The following is a 26316-nucleotide window of genomic DNA, read 5'->3' as shown; positions in this document are numbered from 1 at the left end:
ATAGAGGTTACTATGAAAACCATGACCATTACTTTTTTGTATTTGCAGTGTACACCAAATGTATATGTTATTATTAAATGACTGAATTTGAAGTTTTCATTCTCTTGTACAGTTTAAACCACTAATGCACACATGGTAAACAGTTATTTTCAAATACCATTGCAATTATTATGGTTTTAGTAGCTTCTGAGAGCTTTAAGTATTTAACCTTTATCTATGTTAAATCTTTACTCAAATTTACAGACACACATGATTGTTAAACTACATATGCCAACTGGGTCATCTGTACATTTAAAATTGTTGGACTTTTTGCATGACCATATGAACCGCCTCTGAACCATTCAGAAATGTTGAGATATTATAGGCTATGTTATTTGGTCTATAATAACAGTAGCCTACTGTTTCTCTGCATTGAAATTACATAACTTGTGAAATTGGGTGAAATATGCGCAGATATTATATTATTTACGGCACCCAGAGGAATGTGTCACACTGCAGAGCTGTAATGATGTCAACTTGTTATTTACTTTCCAAATCTGAATGACGGAGCAAGGCGAAAGGAGAATTAATCAACCACTATGTGACTCGGCAGGCGGAAAAAAGGACACTTGGGGGAGGGGAATCTACTCATAGGCTAGATATAACGATACAGAAATGTTGCATCACGCTGGGATGTTACAGCACAATTTCTTCTTTCTAATGAATGAACATTGGTTTTGCTAATATTTTACTTCATTAATCATGCAGACACTTTGATTTTATGTTTTAGTCTTGGATGAGAAAATGAATAAAGTGAAAGTAGTCCAGGGAATGGTAGGCTTTTGGCACATTACATGTAGGCCTGTGTGATAGCCTGTTTACAATTAAAGAACAGAAGGGTTTATCATTTAGATAGATAGATAGATAGATAGATAGATAGATAGATAGATAGATAGAATGGCCTACTTTTTTCATCCCAAGGGAAATTTGGGGATTCATTTAGTCTTATCACCAATGTAGGCCTGTCATTATCATTATGCAGCCAAATGTGATCACAACTGGCTGCAACATCAATCAGTACAGTTTACAAATACCTGTAATGTAATGTAATATAATGTTATATAATGTAGGCCTAATGAAATGTAATCTGCAGGTGTTTGTTTTTTGTTTGCCTTAGGGTAGGCCTACGGTCCCTACAGTAGGCTATCAGATAACCTATCACAATCTATGAACTGCAGAGGCATATGCCTCATAAGAACAAAGAAGTAGGCCCTATACTCAGATCAAAGGAAGCTCACATAATTTGCCTCATTTGTCTGAATTGCTAGAATGTGACGTATGTATGTAGATTTGTAATAATAATAATGATAATAAAAAAAATATATAGGCCTAGAATAGTAAATAAACAGTTTTAAGGTCAGGTGCTGATTTTTCCATTGTGGGTCACTGACGCCCCCCACCCCCACCCGCCCCTCTCCCGCTCACTCTCAGAGAGTGTAAGGCGCTGTCTTACAGCTCCATTCTCAGAAACATCGAAAACTCCACTCAATTCATTTTCCGATCCAGGCACACGTTACTGGTTTAATATCCTACCTCACCGGTACTTCGCAATTCTCGATTATTTGTCTCTTCTCCTGGCACGGGAGAGCAGCTGGGGAGAAACCCGGTTGACAGAGTTTGAATAATAAGACGAAAATGGGTGGAAAGTCGCGGTTTGCGCACTGAAGTTAGAAGGTCTTTCCTTGTGGAAGTGAAAGAGGTGGCGTGAGTACCACGAGCTCACTCGCTCTTTGAAAGGTAAGAAGCTCTCTCTCTTCCTTTTTTGATGTTTTGAGAAGTTTTAAGTCGTAGACGTTTACCCAAAGTGTTTGGTGTATACCGACCGGTACATTATTTTGAACTCTCCGTAGAGCTTTAAAGTGAGTAGCCTACCTTATACTTTATTGTTATGACATACGGGTAACGTGCACGTTTTTAAATATTGTCCACACTTTTAACTGTAACCCAAATGTATGGGTCTGTTATTCGGACGTCGAACAATAAAAAAGAAAGCTTGTAAAGCATGTGCTCTCTCTGCACCATCGTTTGGTTACTTTGGTTACTACTGGCAGTCTGTGTATTGTTCCTCGGGTATGGTGTATTCATAAAATTATCGGCATGGAGTGATTTTGTTTGCGAACTGCATGGATATCTAATGAAATTATCTTAAAATATTTGTTAATAAGCAAAAGGTCCATGAATAGACTTCGGAAGCGCATGAGTGGGGGAGGGGAAGGTTTGCAACATTGAAATACAGCAGATACTGTTTCTTCTAGTAGCTGGCTTCCTTGACACCGCATTGATGGCCTACATTTTTACCCGACAGCGGAGTAAATAGATCGAAAGTCTGTCTTAGCCATTAGACCCCCCTGATAGCTTTCATTCATTGTATTGTTGGTCTTATAAAGTAATCATCATATGTGTGTGCTGTGTAGCATAAGTGTGAGAAACTCTTTTGTTAGTCCACTGAACCCTACCCTGCTATATACAACACAAATGTAAGGTAGGCATATGCAGTGTAAAAGATGGCAGTGAAGTGAGGAGTTGGTGTTTCTTCAGAGTGCACCCATGCATTTCCAGCCTAAGCTCATGAGGCCTAGGTTAGAGTTGAGCACATGGTCCATAAGCCTGTACAGTCACTTCACCTGTTGATCAAGCTCATGGTGCCAAGTATCTCATTTGATTTTATATTAGGAATTATTTAGGTACTATTTAAAGTGTGCTTGGGTTGGTGGTTGTTTTTTTTTCCATGCACCAAATGACTAGCCTTGTATCGGACCATACAGTTATGTCTTTTCATTTGTGAGTTCTGGTTGAGGTAATGTACTCTTTCCCTGTTTGGCCCCTGAGCTTGTTTAAATATACTGCCCAGCTGAGGTCAGTTTTGTGGATATAGTTTATAGTACTCTTACGCAAGCTCTTCTGTGCCACCAAAACCAAACTGTGGTTACTTGAGCATATCTTAGACACAAGCATTATATGTTATGCATGGCTACTGGGTTCAATCCTTCATACAGTTTTGTGTTTCACAAGCTGTTCTACCTCACTCTTCTTTGAGAATAACCATGGAAGGCTTGTCAAACTCAAAAAATCATATCTTGTGAACTAACAAACAAATTATCTGCTCTTCGTTTCACACCAGTAACCTGAGGCTCAGACACAGCAAAGGTTTTCTGTCCCAGGTTTGGATGTTTTTGTTGGGGACAGAGTTGTGTTCTTTCATTATCTGCACTCATAGGTTCTCACAGCATTCAGAATCCAAGGTGACTAAACAACGTTTTAATTTTTAAATATTTGTCTAGTCTACGAGTTATTCTCAAGAAACAGTTCACATGGGCCACCAGCCAACTGGCAGGCTACAGTTCAGAAACTACACAGATTTTACTATGATTTTTATGAGTCATACTTAAATGGCAAGTTAGATCTGGCTTTAGAGCAGCAATGATGTACCAATTGTCATGAGTAGGTCGTAGGCATCTTCTGCCTGCCAGCCTAAAAGCAATCCTTCTCTGAAAAGCACTGGTCTGAGAAGCATAGATAAACAAGCTTATCAGTATCTCTCTGTTTCAGATATTCCAATATATTACCAAATCTGTAATGCAATGGTGGTTAACCATTACAACAAGGAGGAAAACCCAGTGTGTGATGAAGTTCATATAGAAATCATATACAAGCCCAGACAGTCAGGTACTGACCTAGTATGTAGTGTTCCACTCTCTGATGTCTCATCTTAGGGTGTTGGCTTACGTTTGGCTCCTTCAAGTGTGTGCCTTTTGTTGAAACACCAATGTTGTGTAAGACTAGGCACTTTCCCACAGCAGGAACTAAGGGGAACTTCCTTGGTGGTGTGAACATTTAAAAAAAATAGCCTAATCAGTTCGGTTCATTCAGCCTTTCAGTTTTTTACGAACCTACAAGTAACATAGCATGTTGTTTTGCTCTGATTGTATTTCAATAGCAGTAGTATAACATATTAATGATATGACTAATGCCAGATTCACCAACATTAAACCATTAAACTGATATTTTCTTAACATTAGGATTACTAAGTTGCTAACACTCAATTAAATCAATGCCCCATAGCAGCTGTTATAGTCACTTGTGTATCCTTAACAAGCTAAATGCTAGTTCACACTTCATGATTTGAAGCCCGATTTTAGTCACTTTAAAGAGTATTGGAAGTCACAGCCAAAAGACTTATGTTGCCGATAAATCAGCATTCTATATATCACCATCACTTCTCAAAGACTAGATCTGAGGGGCTCTTCAACACATCTCCAGGAGTCAAGCTACAGTCAAAGATGGCACCAAATCAAGACAAGAGGCAAAGCAACACTTTTTCTACTGATTGTTCTTTAGATAAACAGACAGGTCTATCTGTACTGCGGATTGTGTAGGGATCATTTCCATGTTGTCAGACACTACTAATGACACTTTGAGCCTTGTGGAAGTGGTACTGCGATATGCATGACTGCCCCATAGGATTACAATGTAGGCCTAGGCGCTTTGCAGTTGCAACCACCGTTTTGTGGTTGCGTTTCTACCTCCATACCAGACATATTTCTCTTTGTTTTGCCTAGATGGTATAGTTAGACCCAAAAAGATCTAAAAATATAGCTGAAGTTAAAGCATTATGGAGTTCACCTGCCAGATAACGCAGAATATGTGCCTCATTCCTCCAGTTACAATGCTCTGGATGTCTTTCCCTCTGTCGCTTCTTGCATGTTTTTTCCCCAAGAAAATCAGACAAACTAGTTAGGGTTTTCACCTGGTGAGCGTTGTGTGTGTGTGTGTGACACCCCCCCCCCCCCCCCCTCCAGTTGCCAATAGTGTAGTATGAATGAACACAAGGATGTTAAGACTCCAAATCACAAGACTGCAAGTTGTGTGAATTGCACAGCTATCCTGAGACTCAAGTTGTGTAATGTTAACTTAGATTCATTCCATGAGCTATCATTTTCTACCATTTATCCACTGATTAAAATCCTCTGATTAAAAATATTCTAGCCCACAACATTTGAGGTCGGGAAGTTCGGTCTGGCATTGACCTCTCCAGAATAAGTCCCGCCTCCTAACTTCCGTATCCATCCAACCTTCAGTCGTCAAATGTCTATGGGAAATAATAACATGGCGTTTTGAAAGATCTTACCTGTCAAACTCTGTAGGTGACAAAGTAGAAGAAGCTGGTGGGCAGATTGGCCTACACACTTCTGCCATCTAGTTTCCACTGGATTTTTTGATTGTCGGTGCCCACAATCTGCCCACCATTTTTTTCTACTTCGCTACCTACAGATGTTTTACCGGTATGATATTTCGAAACGCCATGTTATTTCCCATAGACAATCGACGCCTGGAAGTTGGATGGATACGGAAGTTACGGAGGCGGGACTTATTCTGGAGAGGTCAATGCCAGACCGAACTTCCTGACCTCAAATGTTGTGGGCAGGGCTAAGTTCGGAATGGCACCCAGGCTAGTGTTGCAATACTACTGTAACCTATTTGACGTTATTGCTGACTGCAGCACTTTGCAGTCAAGGCGGCCGCCTTGGCAAAACAAGCCTGCCGCCTTAACTACGTCGTCAAAAAAAAAAGTGTTGTCCTGTTTTCTCCCTTTCATTCCAAACCGTGACCAACGCCAATCTCCCTTCTCCGCAGAACGCATTAAAAAATAAGAAGAAACGTGTCATGAATCGAAAAATAATCAGATTTTATAATCTTTACATATGTGATATGCCTCCGAATCAGAGCTAGTGAGCGGAGCTGAGTGGTGCAAATATCTCGCTCCTCGTTCTCAAGAATCAGTCAAATCGCGAACAGCCACAGCTCCGTTTAATGGTCAGGTGTGATGAAATGCATTCATATTCCACTTTTCCAAACGTTGCAGGCCTATGGTAAGGTTTAGTGGTAGGGTTGTCCAATGATCAAGTTGTTGCTTCAATTTGTGTTTTAATTTATGTGACGCACCGATACTGGGTTCATCCGTTTGGCGCAAGTTTAAAATATTTAGCTGACTGCGTGATTTGTCATTTTCGTTCTTTTGGCAATTAATCCCGACTGATCCCTTTAGTTATCGTTGCCAAGCTTGTTTGTTGTTGCACTATCAGTGTTGCAGTCTTTTTAAATAAATGTTCTGAGTGAAATATATTGTCGTTGCTCTTAGTTCTTTGGGACCAGGGAGCTAAATTGACCTGACGCGAATTTGACCAGAGAAGCGGCCGAGTAAACAGCCACCTGCTCTCAGCACAGTGTTGACTAATCGGACGCGCAAGACTGACAATAGACGGGCCTAGGCCCGTCCAGGCCCATCCGTGCCTACGCGTATGCTTTCTAAATTATTTAGCTAACTCCATCCCCATCAACAAACTTAGGCTATATGGCCAATATCTTTGAAATTTAACGGTCTTGGTTTTATTAGTGGGCATGCCTCAGACTCGTGGTGTGAGCGGTATGGGAGCGAAACGGAGCGGCCACTCCGGCCTCTAAATTAAAAAACGCTCCGCGCTCAAATTCCATCCATATTGCACAAAACTATAAAATGATCTAAACTTCATTCACTCTCGGTGTATAGATCAGGACAGACTTGCGGAACAGGCTGCAGGTCAACAGTCTGACAGCCTGCATGAAGATTAGCCTGCATTAATGGTCCAATAGTAAAACAGTGCAATTACCAAAGGGCCCTTGAAATTATCTTTTTAAAGCCAAGGAGGATGGCTTGTAACAATGCTAGTTGTCAGCTCTGCCATAAGTAGTGACTGATTACATTTGCACATTTTGTTGTTTTGCACTTTCTTTTGCACTTGTTCGGTAGTTTGTAATAGGCTTTGTTAAAATTGCACAAATTACACATATTTTGAAATATTTGTATAGTTTGGTGTTGTTACTTTGTTCTTTGTTAACTGTTATTTTGAGAAGCTGGTTATTTATTTAATGTAGTGTTTAATAACAAATTGTTAAATATACAGAGTCTGTAGTGTATCACACAAACAAGACACCAACACCCACACCCCCCCACCGATGGCAACCGATACAAGAACCCCCCCCCCAGGGCCTAAGACCTACCAGCTTGACTAACACATTTCCTGCGGGAAACCCTGCCTCCTGATTTGGATTGAGAATGAAATCTAGTTCACTGGCCGAGGATGATTTAGACACTGATGAAACACTTGGGCCTACATAACGTGTGTAATTCAAAGTAAGGGCTACATGATGTATATACGTAACGAGAGAAAATCGGGTATGTGGAACAACTGGCTCAACAGTGCTTTGAGAAGATTTGGTGAATTGTCAGAATGTTAGCCTGTTCAGTTGAATGCCCTCAAACTGTAGCAAAAGCAGTGATTGAGATGATAATCTTAAAACGGTTGCATTCAAACCTGCTGGTAAGCCTATGCTTGTTTGAAAGCTTTTATGTCATAAAATAAATTAGTATATAGCCTATTGTCTCCCATAAGTCCTAAAGTGTTTGAAATATAATTATCTGAAATGCATGGCTTTCAATTGGTCATTTATGCCTAGTATTTAATCTGTGTAGCACACAGTTGATTTGACATTCATGAACAATCGTCGACACATGAAGCAGTTTTAAAACTGCATATAGGCCTACAGGCTACAGAATTATCCTTTGGCTTGCATCAGATATAATATAGCCCACTGGCAAAGCATATTATAGTCACTGAACAGCCTATAACATGTGCATGACCCTTTATCAACAGTAGACATATGTCTTTCATTAAAGAGTATAACTAAAAATGCCATTATCAAGGTGAAAAGCTATGTAGCCTAGCCTCAATACTTCGTATGGGAAGCAAACATGTGAACATGCAAGAATGTAATTGCATTGGTATGCCATCTCGCTGCACGTTACACCACCACCGAACGTAAATGACGCAGAGTAGCAAGATTCCTAGAACCACACGCATGGGAAGTTAAAACATTGCATGTTGCATAATCTTCATAAATTCATAAACAAGTTGCATAATCTTCATAAATTCTTTGGAGCTAGTGAATGTGTAAATTCATGCTTGGTGACACTGTCTGAAAAAACATTTCTAGGCCTACTTCTATTTTTGAAGTTGTAAACTACAGGTGATGAGAGCACAGGTTGACGGAACTATCTTTTTGGACTCGTTTTCCGACTGATTGTTTTTTTTGCAACATGGCTTAATTTAGATTGAAAGTTAACCTGCTACGGAGCAGGTTAGTTATGTGGCATAAATTCCCATAGTTACCAAGCTGGGATTCACGTTAACCTCATTGATGGAACCGAATTCTCAGTAAAATTAGCGAGACTTATCGAAATAAGCCAGGTTTGGCCTTTAGCGAGGTTGATGGAATACCCCCCTATGGTTGTTGTGCACAGCTTATGTCTCTGTTGTTGTGTACTGTGCCTTTAAAACATGTGATGCCTGGCTGCTCAGCCTGTTCAGGACTAAGAATGCTGATAAACATTTCAATCGTCTCTTCCCATCTCTCCCCATCTGACCTTCATGTCAGATGGAGTGTGGGGAGGGGGTGGCGAGGAGTGTCTGTGAATAGAGTGGATGGGGAGGTGCTTCTGGGTGACACTCACAGCTGTTGACAAGAGATGCACAGTGTTGCATATCACTATGGCAACAGAGCACTTACTCATTGGCCTCTGAAAAGGAGGGAAATCTCAAGTCATTTCATTTTAAATGAAAATATACCTCTGTTTAGGTTAATGTTGGTCATCCTTTAAGTATAGTATGCGGTTAGTAAGGTAAAATTCTGAGTATTCCTGGGGAGCCGTTAACGAAGAACATTAGAGTGGATTGCAGTAGCCTTTGAAAAACATTGTAGGCCTAGCCTATGCCTTAGGTGCCTTTTTCCCCTGCCAGATATATTAAGGTGTATGAAAACGGAAGCATATTATTTCACAATTTTAGTGATGTAAAAATGATGTTTGTTTATTTTATCAAGTTAAATTTAAATAAATGTATAAATGAAATAAATAAAAATGTTATGTTCAGCAATATTTGTCCTCAAGCATACTGCCTGAACCAGTGGGACTTAATTGGCAGACCCATAGCTGTAATGTATTTCGATAATTCAGGTATTGCGGTGACAATGAGTGTCTTGTGCTGTGATTGAAAAATAATTCAGTTAACATCTTTTATGAAGAGTTTATGCAGTAGTCTTTTACAGATGACTTCAAGTTGGCACCATGTGGTCTTTGGGCAGTGTCCATAATCTTCATTATACAACTGCATATCTGTAAGAATAGCCCAGTAATGGTCAAATTGTCCTAGCATTGATATCACATTAGACGATTAGAAAAAACATTACTGCCATAAAACAGACTTCCATAAAACATAAACCTGTTGTCTTTCCTTTCAAATACATAGCATTATTTAGCATTTTTACTCCTCACAACATCTTTGTAGGATGCAACTTAGAGCCAAATATCTATAGTGATGCATAACTGGAATTACGAAATGCACAACAAGTAATTGAGAAAGGTTGACACCAGGCAGCGTTAACAGGCTTTTACAAATGCCCATTGAATCAATTCACACCTGTGATGCAGTGGCAGGGTTTGGGTTTCTGAGGGAGACGTAATCAAAACTGCCTGAATAAAGCTAGAAAGGTCAGTTGAGCAATCAGTCAGAGCGGTCCCAAGACTGCCATAGCCTCCTTACACACCTTAGCAACAGACTCTTTGACTTCAGAGTGGAGGCTCTCATCCTCTTAAGCCCTCCTTACACTGACAGACTTTGGAAAGATTTGGAAAAGATTTTTGAAAGACTACAGTCTAAGACCCTCTCACATCTAAAGACAAGTAGTAGAGTTTTAAGTCACAGACTATGATTTTGCAATGACTATGGATCTTGCAGGGTCACTATTTACAAGACTGCAACTAGATTCCTTTAAATTATTACCCATTGTGCAATAGATAAACACGAACTGAAATGATGGCCTACTAAACTCAGTCGTATTTTCGTGTTTCTGCAGCATTGTTTCATGCGTGACATCCCTAACCGATATAGAGTTGTTCTGTCACGTGGAAGAGCCGACTAAATATGTATAAGAAATGACAAATATTATAAGAATAACAGCTGTCGCCTACTTTGCCCCTTCCTGTTTGGTGTTGGAGAGAGGTGACTATTGGTTTTTATAGTTCACGTCACTGTTTGCATGAGCTACGACTAGAAAGACTTGCGATAATATCAAACATGTTTGATATTGTCATAACGGCAAAACTAGAAAAGGACTGGCTCCGACTGACTTAAAACCGCTAAGATTGGCACCTTAGACTTAGCGATCTAATTGACGGGAGCGCACCGCGATTCCAGTAACTCCCATGATTTCTGTCCGACTTTGGAAATTTAGTCGCCGACTGTGAAAACAGACCATTAGTTGGATTTGGACTGAGCGCTCAGTATCCTACTGCCAATTTTCCATCGCAGTGGTAATGGAACTAATTTCTTAATGTATCCTTTTGGCTCTAGAGCGTGTCTGTGGATTATTTTGATATGTCCTTTTGTGGTAAATGTTTTGCTGTAAAAATGTCCTATTTTTTTTTAATACGGACAAGTGTGTGCTGGATTTGTCTCACTGTGAGCTTGGTGTCAACTCTTTTTGTACCATTTAGCTGTTTAAGATGAAGGCAAACAGACGACAACAACCCCCCCACCCCCCAATCTGTAGAAAAAGAAGTGCTTCCCCAAGACACTGGGAATCCCCCCCATTTCCCCTGCCCTTCCCCCACATCACCTGCCCCCCCGTTCCCTGTGGCTGTCTGGCTGTGATTGTGGAGGCCAAGTCAGTCATCGAGCAACAGGGCTAAGACTGCTAGAAATGGCCATTGTGGCGACCTGTTGGAAGGCCCAGTATTTATCCAGCATTCCCTCTCCCCTCCCAGCTGTGTAGACTGCAGTCCATCCAGAGGCTTCAAAGCAGGTTTAGTCAGCAGAGCAGTTCAAGAGAAAATGGCTGCTGTTTCCAGGTCTTGTTTGCACTTCTATCAGGAGGTTACTCATGAAAAAAAAAATTGGGTTTTTACCATGTTGAGGCAGCTCTCTCTCTCTCTCTCTCTCTCTCTCTCTCTCTCTCTCTCTCTCTCTCTCTCTCTCTCTCTCTCTCTCTCTCTCTCTCTCTCTCTCTCTCTCTCTCTCTCTGACACACACAGCCTAACTGATTTCTCCTCCTGTCTCTGTTTTTGTGGTGTCCTGCTTTCCTCCATCAGTCACATTAAACCTCACAGCTTCTGTCGGCTCCTTTACTCTGATGCTGTTCTCTGATTTGGGCACACAGCTTTGGAGTATTTGCATATTATTGAGTTTCCTCTATCTTTATCCCCCATATCACTGCAACTGCCATAATTATGCTGTGTGCCTTTTTACATCCTCAATGAATATGAATATAGGAACGCATATAATATTTATATACATTCTTTGTCGAATTGTAAATGCATCTGGTTTATCATTGCAGCCTATGTTAAGCTCTTATTATTCTGTTGTTTTAAGTCATGCTGAATGTTGAATAGATTTTGGTAAAACCAATGCTGGCTTGTCCTTGAGTTCCACGCTACAACCCATCTGGGTCTATTTTTAGAGCAGATTAGCCAGCAGAATCGAGCCTTAGAGTGTGAGATTTCCTCTTTTTTCACAGACTTCCATGACCTTATGGGTGCAGCTGGTCCTGTACGCAGGCTGCTCTGTCCTCAGGGTGTACAGTGATATTAATATCGGATTCTGAGCGCTGCATTACTAATGCCCCTTTTGAAGTGGCTGTTTGCTCTGGGAGTTATCAATGTAATTTTAATGTTGTGAATTGCATTAGTACTGGAGATACTTTATGATTAATTTAATCTTAACACTACAGAGATGATTAACATTGATGCAAATAGAGAGTATTAAGAAAGTGCTATCTTTTGTAATAAATACATTCCCTCTGCAATGTATGCAGCACTAGCATTGTTGAAATAGAATATATTAGGGCATGTGATCAAGGCAACTAGTGATCTTTTTAGCATCTATTTTATTCACACATCAATTTATCATTTTGCCATGCCCATGTAATTAAAACCACACTCTTTACAGTATGTCTTTAGCAGAACACCTGTTAAGTATGAAAACCATCGGACAAATAGGTTGAACGATATTCGAAGATCAGAGAGACAAGCATACAGATGGATATTCCTTGCTTGATGGGTAGACTGGCACGGCAAAACATGTTTTGAGTGATCAGTAAGGATGCATTAACCCAATACTGATATTGGATAAAGTCTGATACTGCTCAAATATCTGGAATGGTGACCATGGGGATTCAGGTATCTGTGACAGAATTTGGTTGAATAGACTATGTTAATGTGTTAATTCCTTAAAAAACTCCATATTTAATGAGGAGAAAAGAAACAAGAGAAACATGGACCCTAGCTACAGATTTGAGAAGGATTTAAAATTGCATGTTGCCAAAAGTGCCTAAAACTGGGTGTGGTGTGCTTAGCAGGTAAGGGTCTAGGGATGAGGGTAGAATAAACTCTGATTATCTTTACTCAACCACTGCTTTAATTGTCCTGAAAATGGTCTGATTCTGAGATTGTAAAATATCCAGTGGGTAGAAAAGGTAACTCTAACCCAACCCAAGCCACCTTGAGTGTTATTGGTTGTCAGTGGGGGTTGTGATCTCATTGTTCTTAATGACTGGTCAATTTGTTTAGGGCTAGTCCACACGTACGAAACCGATCTTTTTTTCCTCCGTCTTCCCTGAAACCGCATCAAGAATATTTGCGTCCAAACGGATCCATCTCAACACGTTACTTTATACCCCAGGCCTATAGGTGGCACTGTTTCTTTGACCAAAGTTTGTGCTTTACAAACAGACAGAATAGGCTATGACGAAATGGCTAGTGCAAGGAAACCAGAATTGTTTGTGTGGACTGATGGTGAACTGTCAACTGTAGTCAACTGTAAAACTAATAAACTTTATTTTACGGTTTGTGAAGGGTGCAGTCCCGTCCTTTATTTGGCTAACGCAGGTAGGCCTACTAATCACCTTTTACTTTTTTTGGTTGTAGGATAGTCCGTGATTCACATTAGTTTTGGCTATCACCGCAATTAGGCTACTAAACGCAAGGCTTACCCAAGTTCTAGGCTATTCTGTTGCCACATTTATAATATTGCTATAAAACCTTCATTAGTAACAGTCAATATGTTTGCCTGCATCAAATCGCGCACAAATTAATGTAGCCTAAACTTACACCGCACTTTCCTAATAACTTAAGTTCTCTCGCGTCACTGACAGTAGCTAGAATGCATTAAAAAACACCGGGAAAAAACAGTGTTCAGTCCACCAAGTCATAAGCTATCGGCGCTGCGCAGCACCAGTTGTGATATTTATCTTACGGAATGTAATCGTAGGTAATGTCATGTGTGAACTAGTATTGTTAGGCAATACTATAACTGCAAGTCCAGGGCAGCTGAGGTGTGGCTGACATCATCGATACGCAAGCAGGATGTGCGGTTTTGCTGTCTAAACGAATTCAAACGGGCTATGGTTTCAGATTTCTCCACTCTGGGACCAGGTTTCAGAAAAGTGCGGTTTAGGGCAGTGCGTTTACAGGATTTGTTTGGACGCTCGGCCAAGACTAAGCGAAACCTCTGCGTTTAACCTAAAAAGCGTCTCCGTGTGGACGGGCCCTCAGTGAAGGACATAACAATGTGGGTAGTCAGTACTGACTCACTACACTAGAACCACTACATCTTACGTTTGTGAGCCAACAGAAAAACAAGTAGTTAATTTTAAAAGATTAAATCCATTGAAAGAAAAAAGTTTGTTTTAGAAGATTAAATCCATTGAAAAGATTCACAGGTCTACTATTCCTGCTTATTATTTGTTGAGTATCAGCAATATTGTCAGTGAATGGCTAGCAGTACTTACAGGCTTACTGTACTGAAAATAACCAAACTGTAACCAAACTGTGGCTTCAATACCGAGATGGGTAGTGAAGCATGACTACATTGTGTACCATTACACCCCTACCATTCGCACAAATCATATGACCATTTGCGCAATTGTCAGCATTGTAAAATGCAGAATTCAACTGCATTACAGACGCTACTCAAAAGCTTTGGAGTAGTGTAGATGAGAAGCGAAAACGTAACAAAAGTTAGGTCTCCCCCCATGTGTTGCCTTGCCTGTATAGGATACACTATATATACCTTATCAAAGTTCCAAGTGGCTGGAGGTCTCACAGCAGCAAAATGGAACAAGTTGTATGGCTTTAAATTGAGTATATGTTTGGTCAGGTTGAAAGGGTGCGTTGTGGCATTTAAAAAGGTTTGACGAGCTATGTTTTAATTAATTGAAATATAATAGAACAGCAGAAGAAATGCTACATTTTATTCTTTGTAAAACTGCCCAGGCCCACAGCGATATTAGCTTATCAAATCCTACTGTAATCTTGTTTGACACATTCAGTTTAAAGGTATTACTTGACAATGCTATTGGTTGGCTTTAACCAAACCTTTCACAAAATAACTTCAACCTGGCTGCTGGCTTTGCCCACTTGGTGATATTGATCACATCTTCCTTCTTACTTGACCACACATGCAATACTGGGCATGCACCCCCGTTTTTGCTGTGAGATTCCAGCATTTGTCAGTATGTTTTTTGAAGATTCACATCAATGTGTCAGATAAAATTGATTTGTTTTTATTAGTTATATAGCTGTCTCTGATGTGATTGGCCAGATCTTTCAGTTTTAGCTCATGCTGATCAATGGTTGTATTGCTAGTCTATTTAATATGACGCCAACCCATCATGAAATCGACAAGAACAGACCTGATTTGTAATCCTAATTCAATAAATCAACAAGAACAGACCTGATTTCTAATCCTAATTCACTAAATCCTTTTGCACATGCCTTTGATACGTGTGTTGATTTCCCTACAAGAGGCAGTGTTTTGTTGAAGGCAACCTAAATGCTGTGGGATTGGAGTAATTGATGTTGCAGTCAGAAGCCCATCTGATACATGGATTAGCAGGGTAGTCGCCTCCATTGGGACACGGTTCCCTCCAGGCTGCTGGCTAATTATGTTAGCAGTTGTTTTGTTCGGTTTGCACTGGTGGCAGACATCATGACAGCAGCCATCAGGTTTTGTGCAGATAGCCTCCCTCCCAGCCCTCTCTTGTATCGTAATTAAGCGAAGGGAGCTGCAACAGAGGTGGCAGAATGAGAGAGGGCCCCCTCAAGGCACCCAGGCAATGTGAAGACAACTGGTGTGTGGAAGAAGAGGCAGTTTGTTAGGACATATCCTCTGAATTAGATATGCTCAAACTGAAGTAGAAAATGGGTAACAAAGTGGAGGCCTTGACGGGTTAAAATGAAGATGTGGAGGAGGACCCATTGCACAATATTTTCTTCACAGTTGCGTCACAATACATACAAATTAAAGTATTGACTAAATATACCAAAATGTTGCCTGCAATATATATTCATATCAGAAGAGCATGAACATGAGTATTTCATGTTTTATGTGAAATTGCATATTTATTTTGGATTATGTTTATTGGTATGGCGTCAATGCTAATGTGCTAATATTTGATGATTGAGATGTGAAGCAATTCCTCATCCAATTCCTGTTATCAAAACTTGAAAGTAAAACTCGTATGATCATCAGTGGCATTTTTGTCCCAGAAGTCATTTTTAACAGAAATGTAATGGCTGTGTGGGGCTGTTCTTAAGCTCTTGAGAATGTCTGGTATTCTGCAATAAAGTGTAAGTCCGTCTGAAAGAATATCCCAAGGTTTAGGGTGAATTATTCATATGGAAGGGCATGTTGAAGCCTGCTGGCAGACTGCCCAGTGGTAATTGGGGCAGCATAGCTTCTTGTCTGTTTTGTGGGTTTTCCTCGTTGCTATGCTACTGCATGGGAACTCTGGTGTGACTTATGAAAGTATGTGGTATGAAACTTGAGGTGTAGCCTACCCGCTGCTGCTGCTGCTGGTGCTCTGAGCCTGGCTGTTGGAGTTTCAGGAAGTGCCGAGGTGACTAGTGTGTCCTGGATTGAAAAGCTTCAGTCAGTTGAACAGAAAGCCTGAGTCTTAAAATAGCATTTTCGGAGGGGTTTAAAGAAATTAATTATTCAGAAATTAGGTTAGTGCAGTGTGGAGATGTGCAGTGGGCTAGTTCTGTCTCTTAACTACTGCAGTGCACTGCTAATGGAAATCCTGTTTTGCAGTCAAGTGTCTGTCTTGGAAAGACAACTCATTGTACATGAGGGAACAGAAACAGAAATGTCTACCAACATGTGTGATGTGTGTACAGTCTAATTTACACTGTGTAGTCTACAGTATATGGAGTTACAGCTCTATGACTTACCGTTATATGTAACAAATATCAAGAATGTCCATCTTTTTTAGAATAGATTGTGTGATGGTAGAGCGATGCTGTTTGCTTTATTCCAAAAATACTCTTCTGGCATTCTGTTTACTAGGAGTTGTTCATGTTTTGAGATCACTAGTCCAGAAACCACCAAAATTATACACAGGTATCTGACCCGGATGTGCATTTGTAGTAGGCTATTCCTTATACGGAGCGGAAATATGTATTAATCCAGGATTTGTAGTATTTGTTATATGCAACAGAACTCTTCATTTATTCAAGATTTTGGTTATTTTCTCTAAGTGTCTTAGTGCAGTGTTTCGTAACTGGTGGGTCGGGACCCAAAAGTGGGTCGCAAAGCCTGTGGTCTAAAAACAAATTGCCTATTAAAATGCTACCATATCAAATATTATATTGGACCTTTATTTGTTTATGCAATAGGTCATGTTGTACATCATTTTAGCGGTAAACGCAAGTAGGCTACAACCGTGACTATTTGAAGTACTAGGATATGGATTCACTTCAATTGAGACAAAATGGGACCGAAACCCCAGTGTTCGTGAGCGAAAATGCCACATGGAAACAAAGCACCCCTGTCAAAGACAAACCTGTCGAGTACTTTGAAAGGTGACGTGACAGGAGTTGAAGACTTCACAAATGTAATGCCAAACATCAGCATGTTCCAAACAAGTAGGCCTACAGGCACTTTGCATGTCTTACGTAGCTCACCGTATCCGCTGGCTTGAACGCTAAAACAATATATGGGTCGCGACTTCATGAACATGGGTAATTGTGGGTCCCAAAGCTAGACCAGTTAAGGACCACTGTCTTTAGGGTCATCTTACTGTGCTAGTGAGAGCAAAATGCAGACTAGGTGTCCCACTAGCTTTTGAATTATAGACATGAATGTAGAACAGTTTTGGTAGGGGTGCCTTAAAATGGGCCATTAGTGGCCATTAGTGGTCATTAGTGCCATAATCGGAAACAACAGTGACGGCCTTGCATTCAAGTGGACATTGGTGTTGGATTGTTGCTGGTTTTGCTGATGGTGGGGGTGTAAGGGACAACTTGTCATTTGTGTGACTAGATTGAATGGTTGATGTGTTAATGTTTATGATGTAAAGTCATTAGTGTACTGGTGATTGACTTGATTGAGATGTATTGTGAGTGAGGGTTTTTTTTTTTTTTTTTTTTTTTAAATCCTCTTTTTGTCTTTTTCAGAGTGGGCCTGTCCTTGAGGTTGCTTAAGATGAGTATAACAAGTGATGAAGTCAACTTTTTGGTCTACAGATATTTACAGGAATCCGGTAAGCTGTGTTCATTATCAGCATTTCACATTCACACATTTACTTTGAATATTTTCCTGTTAAGATGACATTAGTGTTCTGTTGTTTTCATGAAGGGCTCAGTAGCAGCCTTGCACCTTAGTGATGAAGGGCCACTGATCTGCACTTAGTGAGTGGCCACTGATGGCACACTTATACCGTATTAGTAATCCAACTGAAAGTCATGGCAAGTTGTCTATGCATTAATGTAGAAATGACGTTGAGAGACCGGGATGGGAGTTGTTGTTTGAATGCAGGCTTTTAGCTGGTGCATAGTCCGTTACATTACTGTTGCTCAAAATGTAAAGATCCATTGAGAGCGTATAGTTGTCTTCTTGAATACAATATTTCAGTGACCACTTTCTGGTTTTAGTCACTCTTGCTATTTCTTGTTGTGCCACTGAATGTATAAATAAATGTTTCAGTCTACAGTAGGTTCATGATATTTATTTATTTATTATCAACTTGCTGTACATAACTCTTGGGAGAAGTGCCACTCCAAGTCTGAGTAAAAGCTTATAGGAAAGTACTGCCTATTAATTGCCATGCTTTGTTAACGTTTACCCGCTTATACGCATTGGATTTCATTGATAAGAGGAAACCTAAGGCAACTGTCCACTGAACAGGGCACTTGCTCAACCCTGTCCACGTATCAGTCACTGCTTTATCTGCATATCACATGTCCTGATATGAACATGCGTCAGTCTGCCATTCATGTTAACCCATTTTTCAGTGAGATGAGCACATGAATTATTTAGGCTGTGCTGCCTGGCTTTTATTTCTCCATTGTTGAGAGATGCCTCTCTCTCTCTCTCTCTCTCTCTCTCTCTCTCTCTCTCTCTCTCTCTCTCTCTCTCTCTCTCTCTCTCTCTCTCTCTCTCTCTCTCTCTCTCTCTCTCTCTCTCTCTCTCTCTCTCTCTCTATATATATATATATATATATATATATATATATATATATATATATATATATATATATATATATATATATATATATATATATATATATACATATACACATACATACATACATATACATACACACATATACATACACACACGTAGTAGTGTGTAAAGACATAAAACAAAACATCATACATTACTGCAACGGCAGTGTGTGTGTATTTTAGTTTTTGTGTGCTTCACTGATGAAGTGACTCCCAAGCATCTATATATCTTGCTGCGACTCTTGCGCTCTTTTGTTCCTCGCCTAATATTATTCTTAGACTTAGATCCTTAAAGTTTTGAAGGTCTGGTGTCTCACACTCTCTCTCTCTCTCTCTCTCGCTCTCTCACTCACTCACTCATAGCCTTTAGATTATTTCTTTAGTATCAAGACTACTCTGACCGCACCAAACCGAAATAGCTCTGTGGTCATGTCTTGAATATGCTGCGTGTTTGTTTATTTACACTTTGAGCTGGTGTTGCAGACGAAAGAGCACAGCATGATGCTTTTAATGTCCCCAGTTAGTGCAGACTTGTAACCCTTTTCACTGTAGTAGCGAGCCCTCCATTTGTGGTAAAATATACGAGCCTGTATAAATGGTCTGTTGTGGCTTGGTCACAGGTTTCTCCCACTCAGCATTCACCTTTGGCATTGAGAGCCACATCAGCCAGTCCAACATCAATGGAACACTAGTGCCTCCTGCTGCCCTCATCTCGGTCCTGCAGAAAGGCCTCCAGTATGTGGAGGCTGAGATCAGCATCAATGAGGTGAGGACTGCAGGCGTGCTTTTAAGTCTAACACTGCTCTCCACTGAGATCTTATTTCAGTGAACTGGTATGTTACGGTTGTTAAAAGAGAGCTCTCAGCCTGTCTATATGAACACTTATGCTGATTATGGTAGCAGATGCTTTTGTCCAAAATAACTTACAATGACATCAATAAACATTAATTTAACATGAAAATAAACAGTTTATAGTAAAATCAAATAGCATAAAAATACTACACCCTAATAGAATTGGGGTGTAGTATTTACAGAACAGAATAATAACAATAAACATATACAAACTGTGATTCGGTAAGGAAGAAACTTGCAATGGGTACTTCAGTATTAACGATTAATAAAACCATAAATCTAATAAGACAGTTCTTATATTTTTAAGTTGAACACAGGGATACTAGTAATACATAAAACAATCAAATGAAAGTATCTTTTTGAAGAGGTTGTGTAGTAGTTTGATTATTTTGTTGTTTTGAACACCCATTTGGGTTCTGTCTGTGCAGGATGGTACAGTCTTTGACGGACGGCCTATCGAGTCGCTATCTCTGATTGATGCGGTGATGCCGGACGTCGTGCAGACGCGGCAACAAGCCTTCAGGGAGAAGCTGTCAGTCCAGCAGCAGGCGGCTGGACCCGCTGCAGCCACCAGCGGCAGCATCCAGCAGAAACCACCAGAGAACGGAGAGGTGGTCAACGGGGACGAGAATGGCACCCACAACTTGAGTAAGGACAAGGACATCTGCCACCTGGGCGACTGGGAGGCGCTGTGGGCTTTCAGTATCAGTACTCTATGTCCTTAAAAGGCTTGTGGTTTCTGTTGAGTCTGGGTGGTGGGAATGTGAGATGTCTTTTGTTCACCTTGATGGCCTTGGCTGCGAGCAGTTGGGCAGCAGCCTAGAATCAGCGCTATTTGAACAGACCATGCTATGGGATTTCTCAGAGCTGGACAGGGAGTGGACGTCCGCATAGCAGATCATTTTTGTAACATGGTCAGAATTTTGAGAAATGATATGAAGGCTTAGAAACACTGGTGAGAGGCGGCCCAACGAGCCTTTAGTAAGTGAGGGCTGGTGAGAGGCGGCCCAACGAGCCTTTAGTAAGTGAGGGCTGGCTGTGTGTTGGCAGATAACCACTCGGAGCCCATGGAGATCGATGGGGAGGTGGAGATCCCCGCCAGCAAGGCCACGGTGCTGAGGGGCCACGAGTCTGAGGTGTTCATCTGCGCCTGGAACCCAGTCAGCGACCTGCTGGCCTCAGGGTGAGTCACGTGTCTAGGTCACCGGGCCACAGCAGCACGGGCAAGTTTGGGAGTTGGAGACTGACTGCTCACTTCTCCACCTCCCTGGCCAGACAAACACACACAAACACTTGTGTTCTTCACTTTCTTGAATTTCCCCTTGGGGATCAATAAAGTATCTATTTATCTGTCTGTCTGTCTGTCTGTCTGTTTCAGCACATTTGCTCTAACCGTAGCTGTCTTGATTTGGGCTTGTTGCTGTAGGTCGGGAGACTCCACGGCGAGGATATGGAACCTGAATGAGAACAACAGCAGCAGCTCCACACAGCTGGTACTCAGGCACTGCATCCGAGAGGGAGGTCAGGATGTCCCAAGCAATAAGGACGTCACTTCTCTGGATTGGAATGTGAGTGTGACTGCTAGAATGTCACTGGGCCTGCTGTGGAAAATATCTTTGATCTGACAGCCACATCAAGTGTTTTGAGGTCATATTCACATGGTTTCCCTGTAAATATACAGAACAGCCAGGTAATTTTATATCTTCTACATAGAGTGATGGAACTCTGCTGGCAACTGGATCCTATGACGGCTTTGCAAGAATTTGGAGAAAAGATGGTATGTTCAAATTCTTTAACATCAGGACCACAGAGCACTTGGATATACCGGTACTTGAATATGTGTAAATGCCAGAAGTTTAAACAAATTGAAAATTCTCCACAGGAAATCTAGCAAGCACCTTGGGGCAGCATAAAGGGCCTATATTTGCACTGAAATGGAACAAGAAGGGGAACTGCATCCTCAGTGCTGGAGTTGATAAGGTACAAAATCTTGTCTGGGATGAATTCCAGCATCTTGAAAGTCAAATCAAATGTTTACAGGGATTTGTAGACCATCCAAATGCCAGCACTTCTGTTTTGTGTCCTGTTGTAACCTCACAAGCAGCAAACCAGATAATGATGTGTGTGCATTTCCCCCACAGACGACAATCATCTGGGACGCACACACGGGTGAAGCTAAGCAGCAGTTCCCTTTCCACTCAGGTCAGTACTACAGCAGACTAGACACGACAGCCGTTTCCAGCCCCCCTGTCTCATTCAGCCATTGGAACAGCAGAAATGGAAATGAACACCTTTTTTTATTTTTTATAATAAATGTTTAATTTATTTAACAAGCCTTAATACTTCCATCCTCTAGCACCAGCACTGGATGTGGACTGGCAGAATAACACGACGTTTGCATCGTGCAGCACAGATATGTGCATCCATGTATGCCGACTGGGCAGTGATCGACCACTGAAGACCTTCCAGGGACATACGGTAAGCAGAACACCATTGTTGCTCCCTATGTGGAGATGCAATTTATTCGGATTCAGTCATTTCCTTTGCACTGCAGTCCAGTAAAGGGGAAACAGCTCTATAGTTTCTATAAAGTTGGCTGGTCTGTGTTTCAGAATGAAGTTAATGCCATTAAATGGGACCCATCAGGGATGTTACTGGCCTCCTGCTCTGATGACATGACTTTGAAGGTAAGATGGAGGCAGTAGGTCAAGAAATATGCATGTAGACAAATATGCAACAATATGAAATTGTATGGCAAGGGAATTTTATATTTTTAGCATGCTTCACACAGATAACTCAATGTGTACAATATACATTTAAAAGCCAAAAGAACAGATCAAGAAAACATAAAGAAATTATTAAAAGTAAGTAAATATCATTAAGAACATAATATAGAATAATTGAAACAAAATGTTTGTGTAAATACCTAGTAAAAGTTTGGATCAGCTACATATCAAAACATTGACAGAGTGAGTCTCAGGCTGGTGCCATCTGATGAGTGAAACAGGTACAGTATATCTGTATCATCTGCATAACTGTGGTGATCAATGATGTGTAGAATTCGGGCCCAAAGGTAGCATATAAAGATTGAACATACTGTAAGAGGTCATGGCCACTCTATCGGATTCACAGTTGCCAGTAACTCTGGCCACCTCAATAAGGCCTAAACTTGGACTGCACCAGAAAGTCCTACTCAATTTCCCAGCCTGTCCAGCTGTAACTGTCAAATGCAACACTGAGAGCCAAACTGAAATGGCAAAATCTGACCATCCTTCTGACCTATATATCTTCCTCTTTCAGATCTGGAGTATGAAGCAGGACTCCTGTGTTCACGACCTCCAAGCTCACAGCAAGGAGATCTACACCATCAAATGGAGCCCCACGGGCCCTGGCACCAATAACCCCAACTCCAACATCATGCTGGCCAGGTGATGCATCACATGTGCAGAGAAGAGGCTAGAGGACCTAAAGGCTTGGCTCTGCATAGGACTAGATGAGGGGATGACTTTCTAGAGTGCATCGTTTCTTACTTTGATTTACAGTATGTTGGATACCATGCTCCTCAGCATGTGATCACTCCCAATACAGCCGCAGAACTGAATCAGAAATAAAAACGCCCCAGACAAGACTTGATATTCTCCCCCCCCTGTAGACAGTCACTGTGGCCATTGATCTCTCAAGGGTTCTCTGCTAACCACAAGACTAATTACTCTACTAGCAACCTCACACCCAGTCGCTGCCCCTTGAAAAGCTCACTGGCTATCATCTATTCAATATCCCTTGAACATAATTCCAGCCCACTCCTTCCAACATTCTCTTGAGTAAAGGAGCCCAGAATACATTTGGCTCACCTCATGTTAGCGGTATGATGGAAAAAGCTGTCTGAATTCTCATATGATTTAACACCAGTATTGCAATTAACACCAGTGCTATAAATGCCTTTATCATCCTGTCACAAGTGTATCATGCTCTAACGCCTTTTTAATCTTCAAACTTAACTTTGCTACTTAAATAAAATGGGTGCATGTATGGGTTATGTGTAATTATCTTGAAAGTCTGATGTACTATATAAAATCTAATGTCCCATCATACCAGAGGCCCTTAACGCTCATCCTTGTCTTTTCTCCCTGCAGTGCGTCGTTTGACTCCACTGTGCGTCTGTGGGATGTAGAGAGGGGGAACTGCATCCACACTCTGACCAAACATCAGGAGCCTGTCTACAGCGTGGCCTTCAGCCCAGATGGGAAGTACTTGGCCAGCGGCTCCTTTGACAAATGCGTCCATATTTGGAACACCATGGTGAGTGGTCAAGTCCTGAGACAAATCCTGGTGACCCGAATGTTGTATAACTGCAGGCCACTGCTAGCTGAATCACGTTGACCTGACTGCTTTTGTCTTCCCAGAGTGGTGCACTGGTGCACAGCTACAGGGGAACAGGAGGCATCTTTGAAGTTTGCTGGAACAGCACAGGAGACAAAGTTGGAGCAAGTGCTTCAGATGGCTCCGTAAGTCACAGTCTGGTTCAGTTGTATGGTGATGATACATTCATATGTGAGGTCTTTAAATTACTTGCTCTTTTTGTCTTTGTACAGGTGTGTGTTCTCGATCTTCGAAAGTAGTCGCACACGTGGACAATATGGGACACTGAACACCTGTGGCTTGATGCCTTTCTGAGTTGAGGATAGTTGGGGCATCAGCAACCATGCCCTCTCTGTATTTGAGTGGCTGACTGGAGGGTCTGATTGGACAGGAGGCAGGAACATCATGCGGACTAAGGGGGTTGTGCCGGATGAGGACGGAACATTTGAAAAATATAAATATGAGAGAAATGAATGCCTGTCTCCGACAAAAACCAAAAGAAATGGCCGGACTGCCCCTGAATATGTCATTGGTTCCGTTCCCAGAGCGTCATGGTCAGCTGTGAAACACTGCGGTCTCAGATGGGAGGGTGTGTGGAAGAGCTGCGCAGAAACCCTGCCACTGGGCTGGATATCGTCCACTGGCTGGCTGTATCCGAGGGGGAAAAACTTCAAGCGCAAAGATACAGATCTGGACGGGGAAACTGGGACTGCGGTCAGAACGATCATCAAGGGGATTAGAGTTAAGAGACAGATGAGTCGGGGCTGGCCAGTGCTTTTATGTGCTGGTGTTGGGAGAGACTGTAGTCGGTCTCAGCATGCACTATTCTAACTGTTAAGAAGTGGAGGGGTAGTGTCAGCACTGGCCTTCTCACACAATGTTAATGTCTTTTCTTTCTCTTGTTAAGGAGCGCTCTCCTTCATGCAGTGGGATGGACATAACTAAATGCTACTCAATCAATTTACTAGAGTTGAGTTGTGGAGGTCGGGAAAAATATATTTTGATGATGATAATGTGCTGTATCCAGTCTGACCGTGTCTTTGAAGAATTGAATCTGCTGAGGCTAAAGGTTTTATCAATACGTTTTATTCCCTTGGTTGACTAAGACCTCCATGGGCATCTGCGGACAGCTAGTTGAGGGGGTTCATATTATGTACGTTGTCCCCACTGGATGTAAATGTAATGAATGTAAACATATGTAAAATAGGTAAGTACACAGATTTATATACTGTGTATATATGCGTATGTACAGTCCACTCAAATGTAATGCTCCAGAAGCTCATGGCTTGTTTACTTTCCTTGGATTCTTGCTTTGCTCGTTTTCATCTGAAGCATGTTAAACATGCCATTCCTTTAAGTTCCATTCTACACGTGTTCTATGATCACATCCCCTGCGCTGTCTGTGATGGGGATGTGTGAGCAGCACATGCGGCCCCCACCTGTAATGGGTCATGCTTTAGTGAACTTGTGCATCTTTAAAGGGCGCTAGGAAAGTGTTTTTTTTTTTTTTTTTTTTTTTTTTTTTCCTTTTTTTTTCTTCTTTTTCTTTTTTTAAGGGGCCCCATGGTCTTGGTGCTGCCTAGTCAGCGAGGTGCAAAATAACAGCCTGGTGAGAGACTCATCACGCTGCTGAGGTCTGCGCTCTGAGCCTCTCCATCTGTCCCCGGCCCTCTTCCACCCCACACCAGGTGGACATTCTGGACTGGACGATAAACAGCCTCTTGCCAGTCAAGCAAAAGTCCTGCTGTAGCTATAATGGGTTAGTCTTGGTAATTTGACCATGGTTTCTGAGAGCTATGGTGGATGTATCCTCCCAAAACACAGATATGAGAAAAAGGCAAAACACCAGCTGGAACCAGAATTGACCTTGCTGAAATGCATGCAATGAGTCTAGCTTTAATTTTTGTACTGTGCATTTGATTGTGATTTTTTGGATTTTATAACACAGGATTCTGTGTCTTGACTAAGAAACCACATTTTTCACATACTGTACCAGTCTTGTTTTTTGGGGGTCCCTCTTTTGGTTCAGTGCAGCAAGTTTATTTAGAAGAAATGTGAAGTGCACTTTTTCAGACAGAAGGGTCAGCCTTTGTTTTCATTTTTCTGCTAAAAGAGGAAGACCATTGTTTTATGGCATTTTTTAACACAACATACCGACATTGGTTGATGGTTCACTTTTTTTCTGATTTCATTCCTTGCCAAGAGCTGTTATTGTCTGTGTCAGACTGAGAATGGAATTGTGGTTGGTTGCCAACTGGGCACGCTGAGAGACCTGGAGCTAAGCAAGTGCTGTGATGGCTACACCTCTCCCCAGTCTAGGGGGAGGGCATCTGTTTCCAAGATGAAAATGAAGTCACATTCGATGTTTCAAATAAATCACTCTATTTTGATATTAGAACACACCGTGTTCCTGTTTCTTTATCAGCTGGATTCTTTACTCAGTTTTTGCACAGCTCACAGTTGACTCGACT

General features: G+C 41.4%; 1 protein-coding gene across 3 annotated transcripts; it reads left to right on the top strand.

Annotated features, from left to right (window-relative positions):
• The first annotated feature begins 1450 nt into the window (after positions 1-1450).
• tbl1x (transducin beta like 1 X-linked) lies at positions 1451-26243 on the top strand. 3 transcript variants are annotated; one of them, XM_042084734.1, is made up of 15 exons: positions 1453-1776; positions 17585-17670; positions 19255-19400; positions 19915-20134; positions 20537-20669; positions 20913-21054; positions 21200-21263; positions 21369-21466; positions 21628-21688; positions 21843-21964; positions 22099-22173; positions 22787-22914; positions 23620-23785; positions 23890-23991; positions 24079-26243. In XM_042084734.1, the coding sequence occupies exons 2-15, from the start codon at positions 17613-17615 to the stop codon at positions 24103-24105; spliced, it is 1542 nt and encodes a 513-aa protein (XP_041940668.1). In that variant the 5' UTR covers positions 1453-1776; positions 17585-17612; the 3' UTR covers positions 24106-26243. The 3 variants fall into 3 exon arrangements, with proteins under 3 accessions (XP_041940670.1, XP_041940668.1, XP_041940669.1); XM_042084735.1 differs by lacking the exon at positions 1453-1776 and adding an exon at positions 1824-1898; XM_042084736.1 differs by lacking the exons at positions 23620-23785; positions 23890-23991; positions 24079-26243 and having other exon boundaries at positions 1451-1776; positions 22787-22918.
• Positions 26244-26316: the final 73 nt, after the last annotated feature.

The sequence above is a fragment of the Alosa sapidissima genome, chromosome 2, assembly GCF_018492685.1.
Source record: "Alosa sapidissima isolate fAloSap1 chromosome 2, fAloSap1.pri, whole genome shotgun sequence".
In the NCBI taxonomy this organism is placed as follows: domain Eukaryota; kingdom Metazoa; phylum Chordata; class Actinopteri; order Clupeiformes; family Clupeidae; genus Alosa; species Alosa sapidissima.
This window is presented reverse-complemented; position numbering and strand designations above follow the sequence as displayed.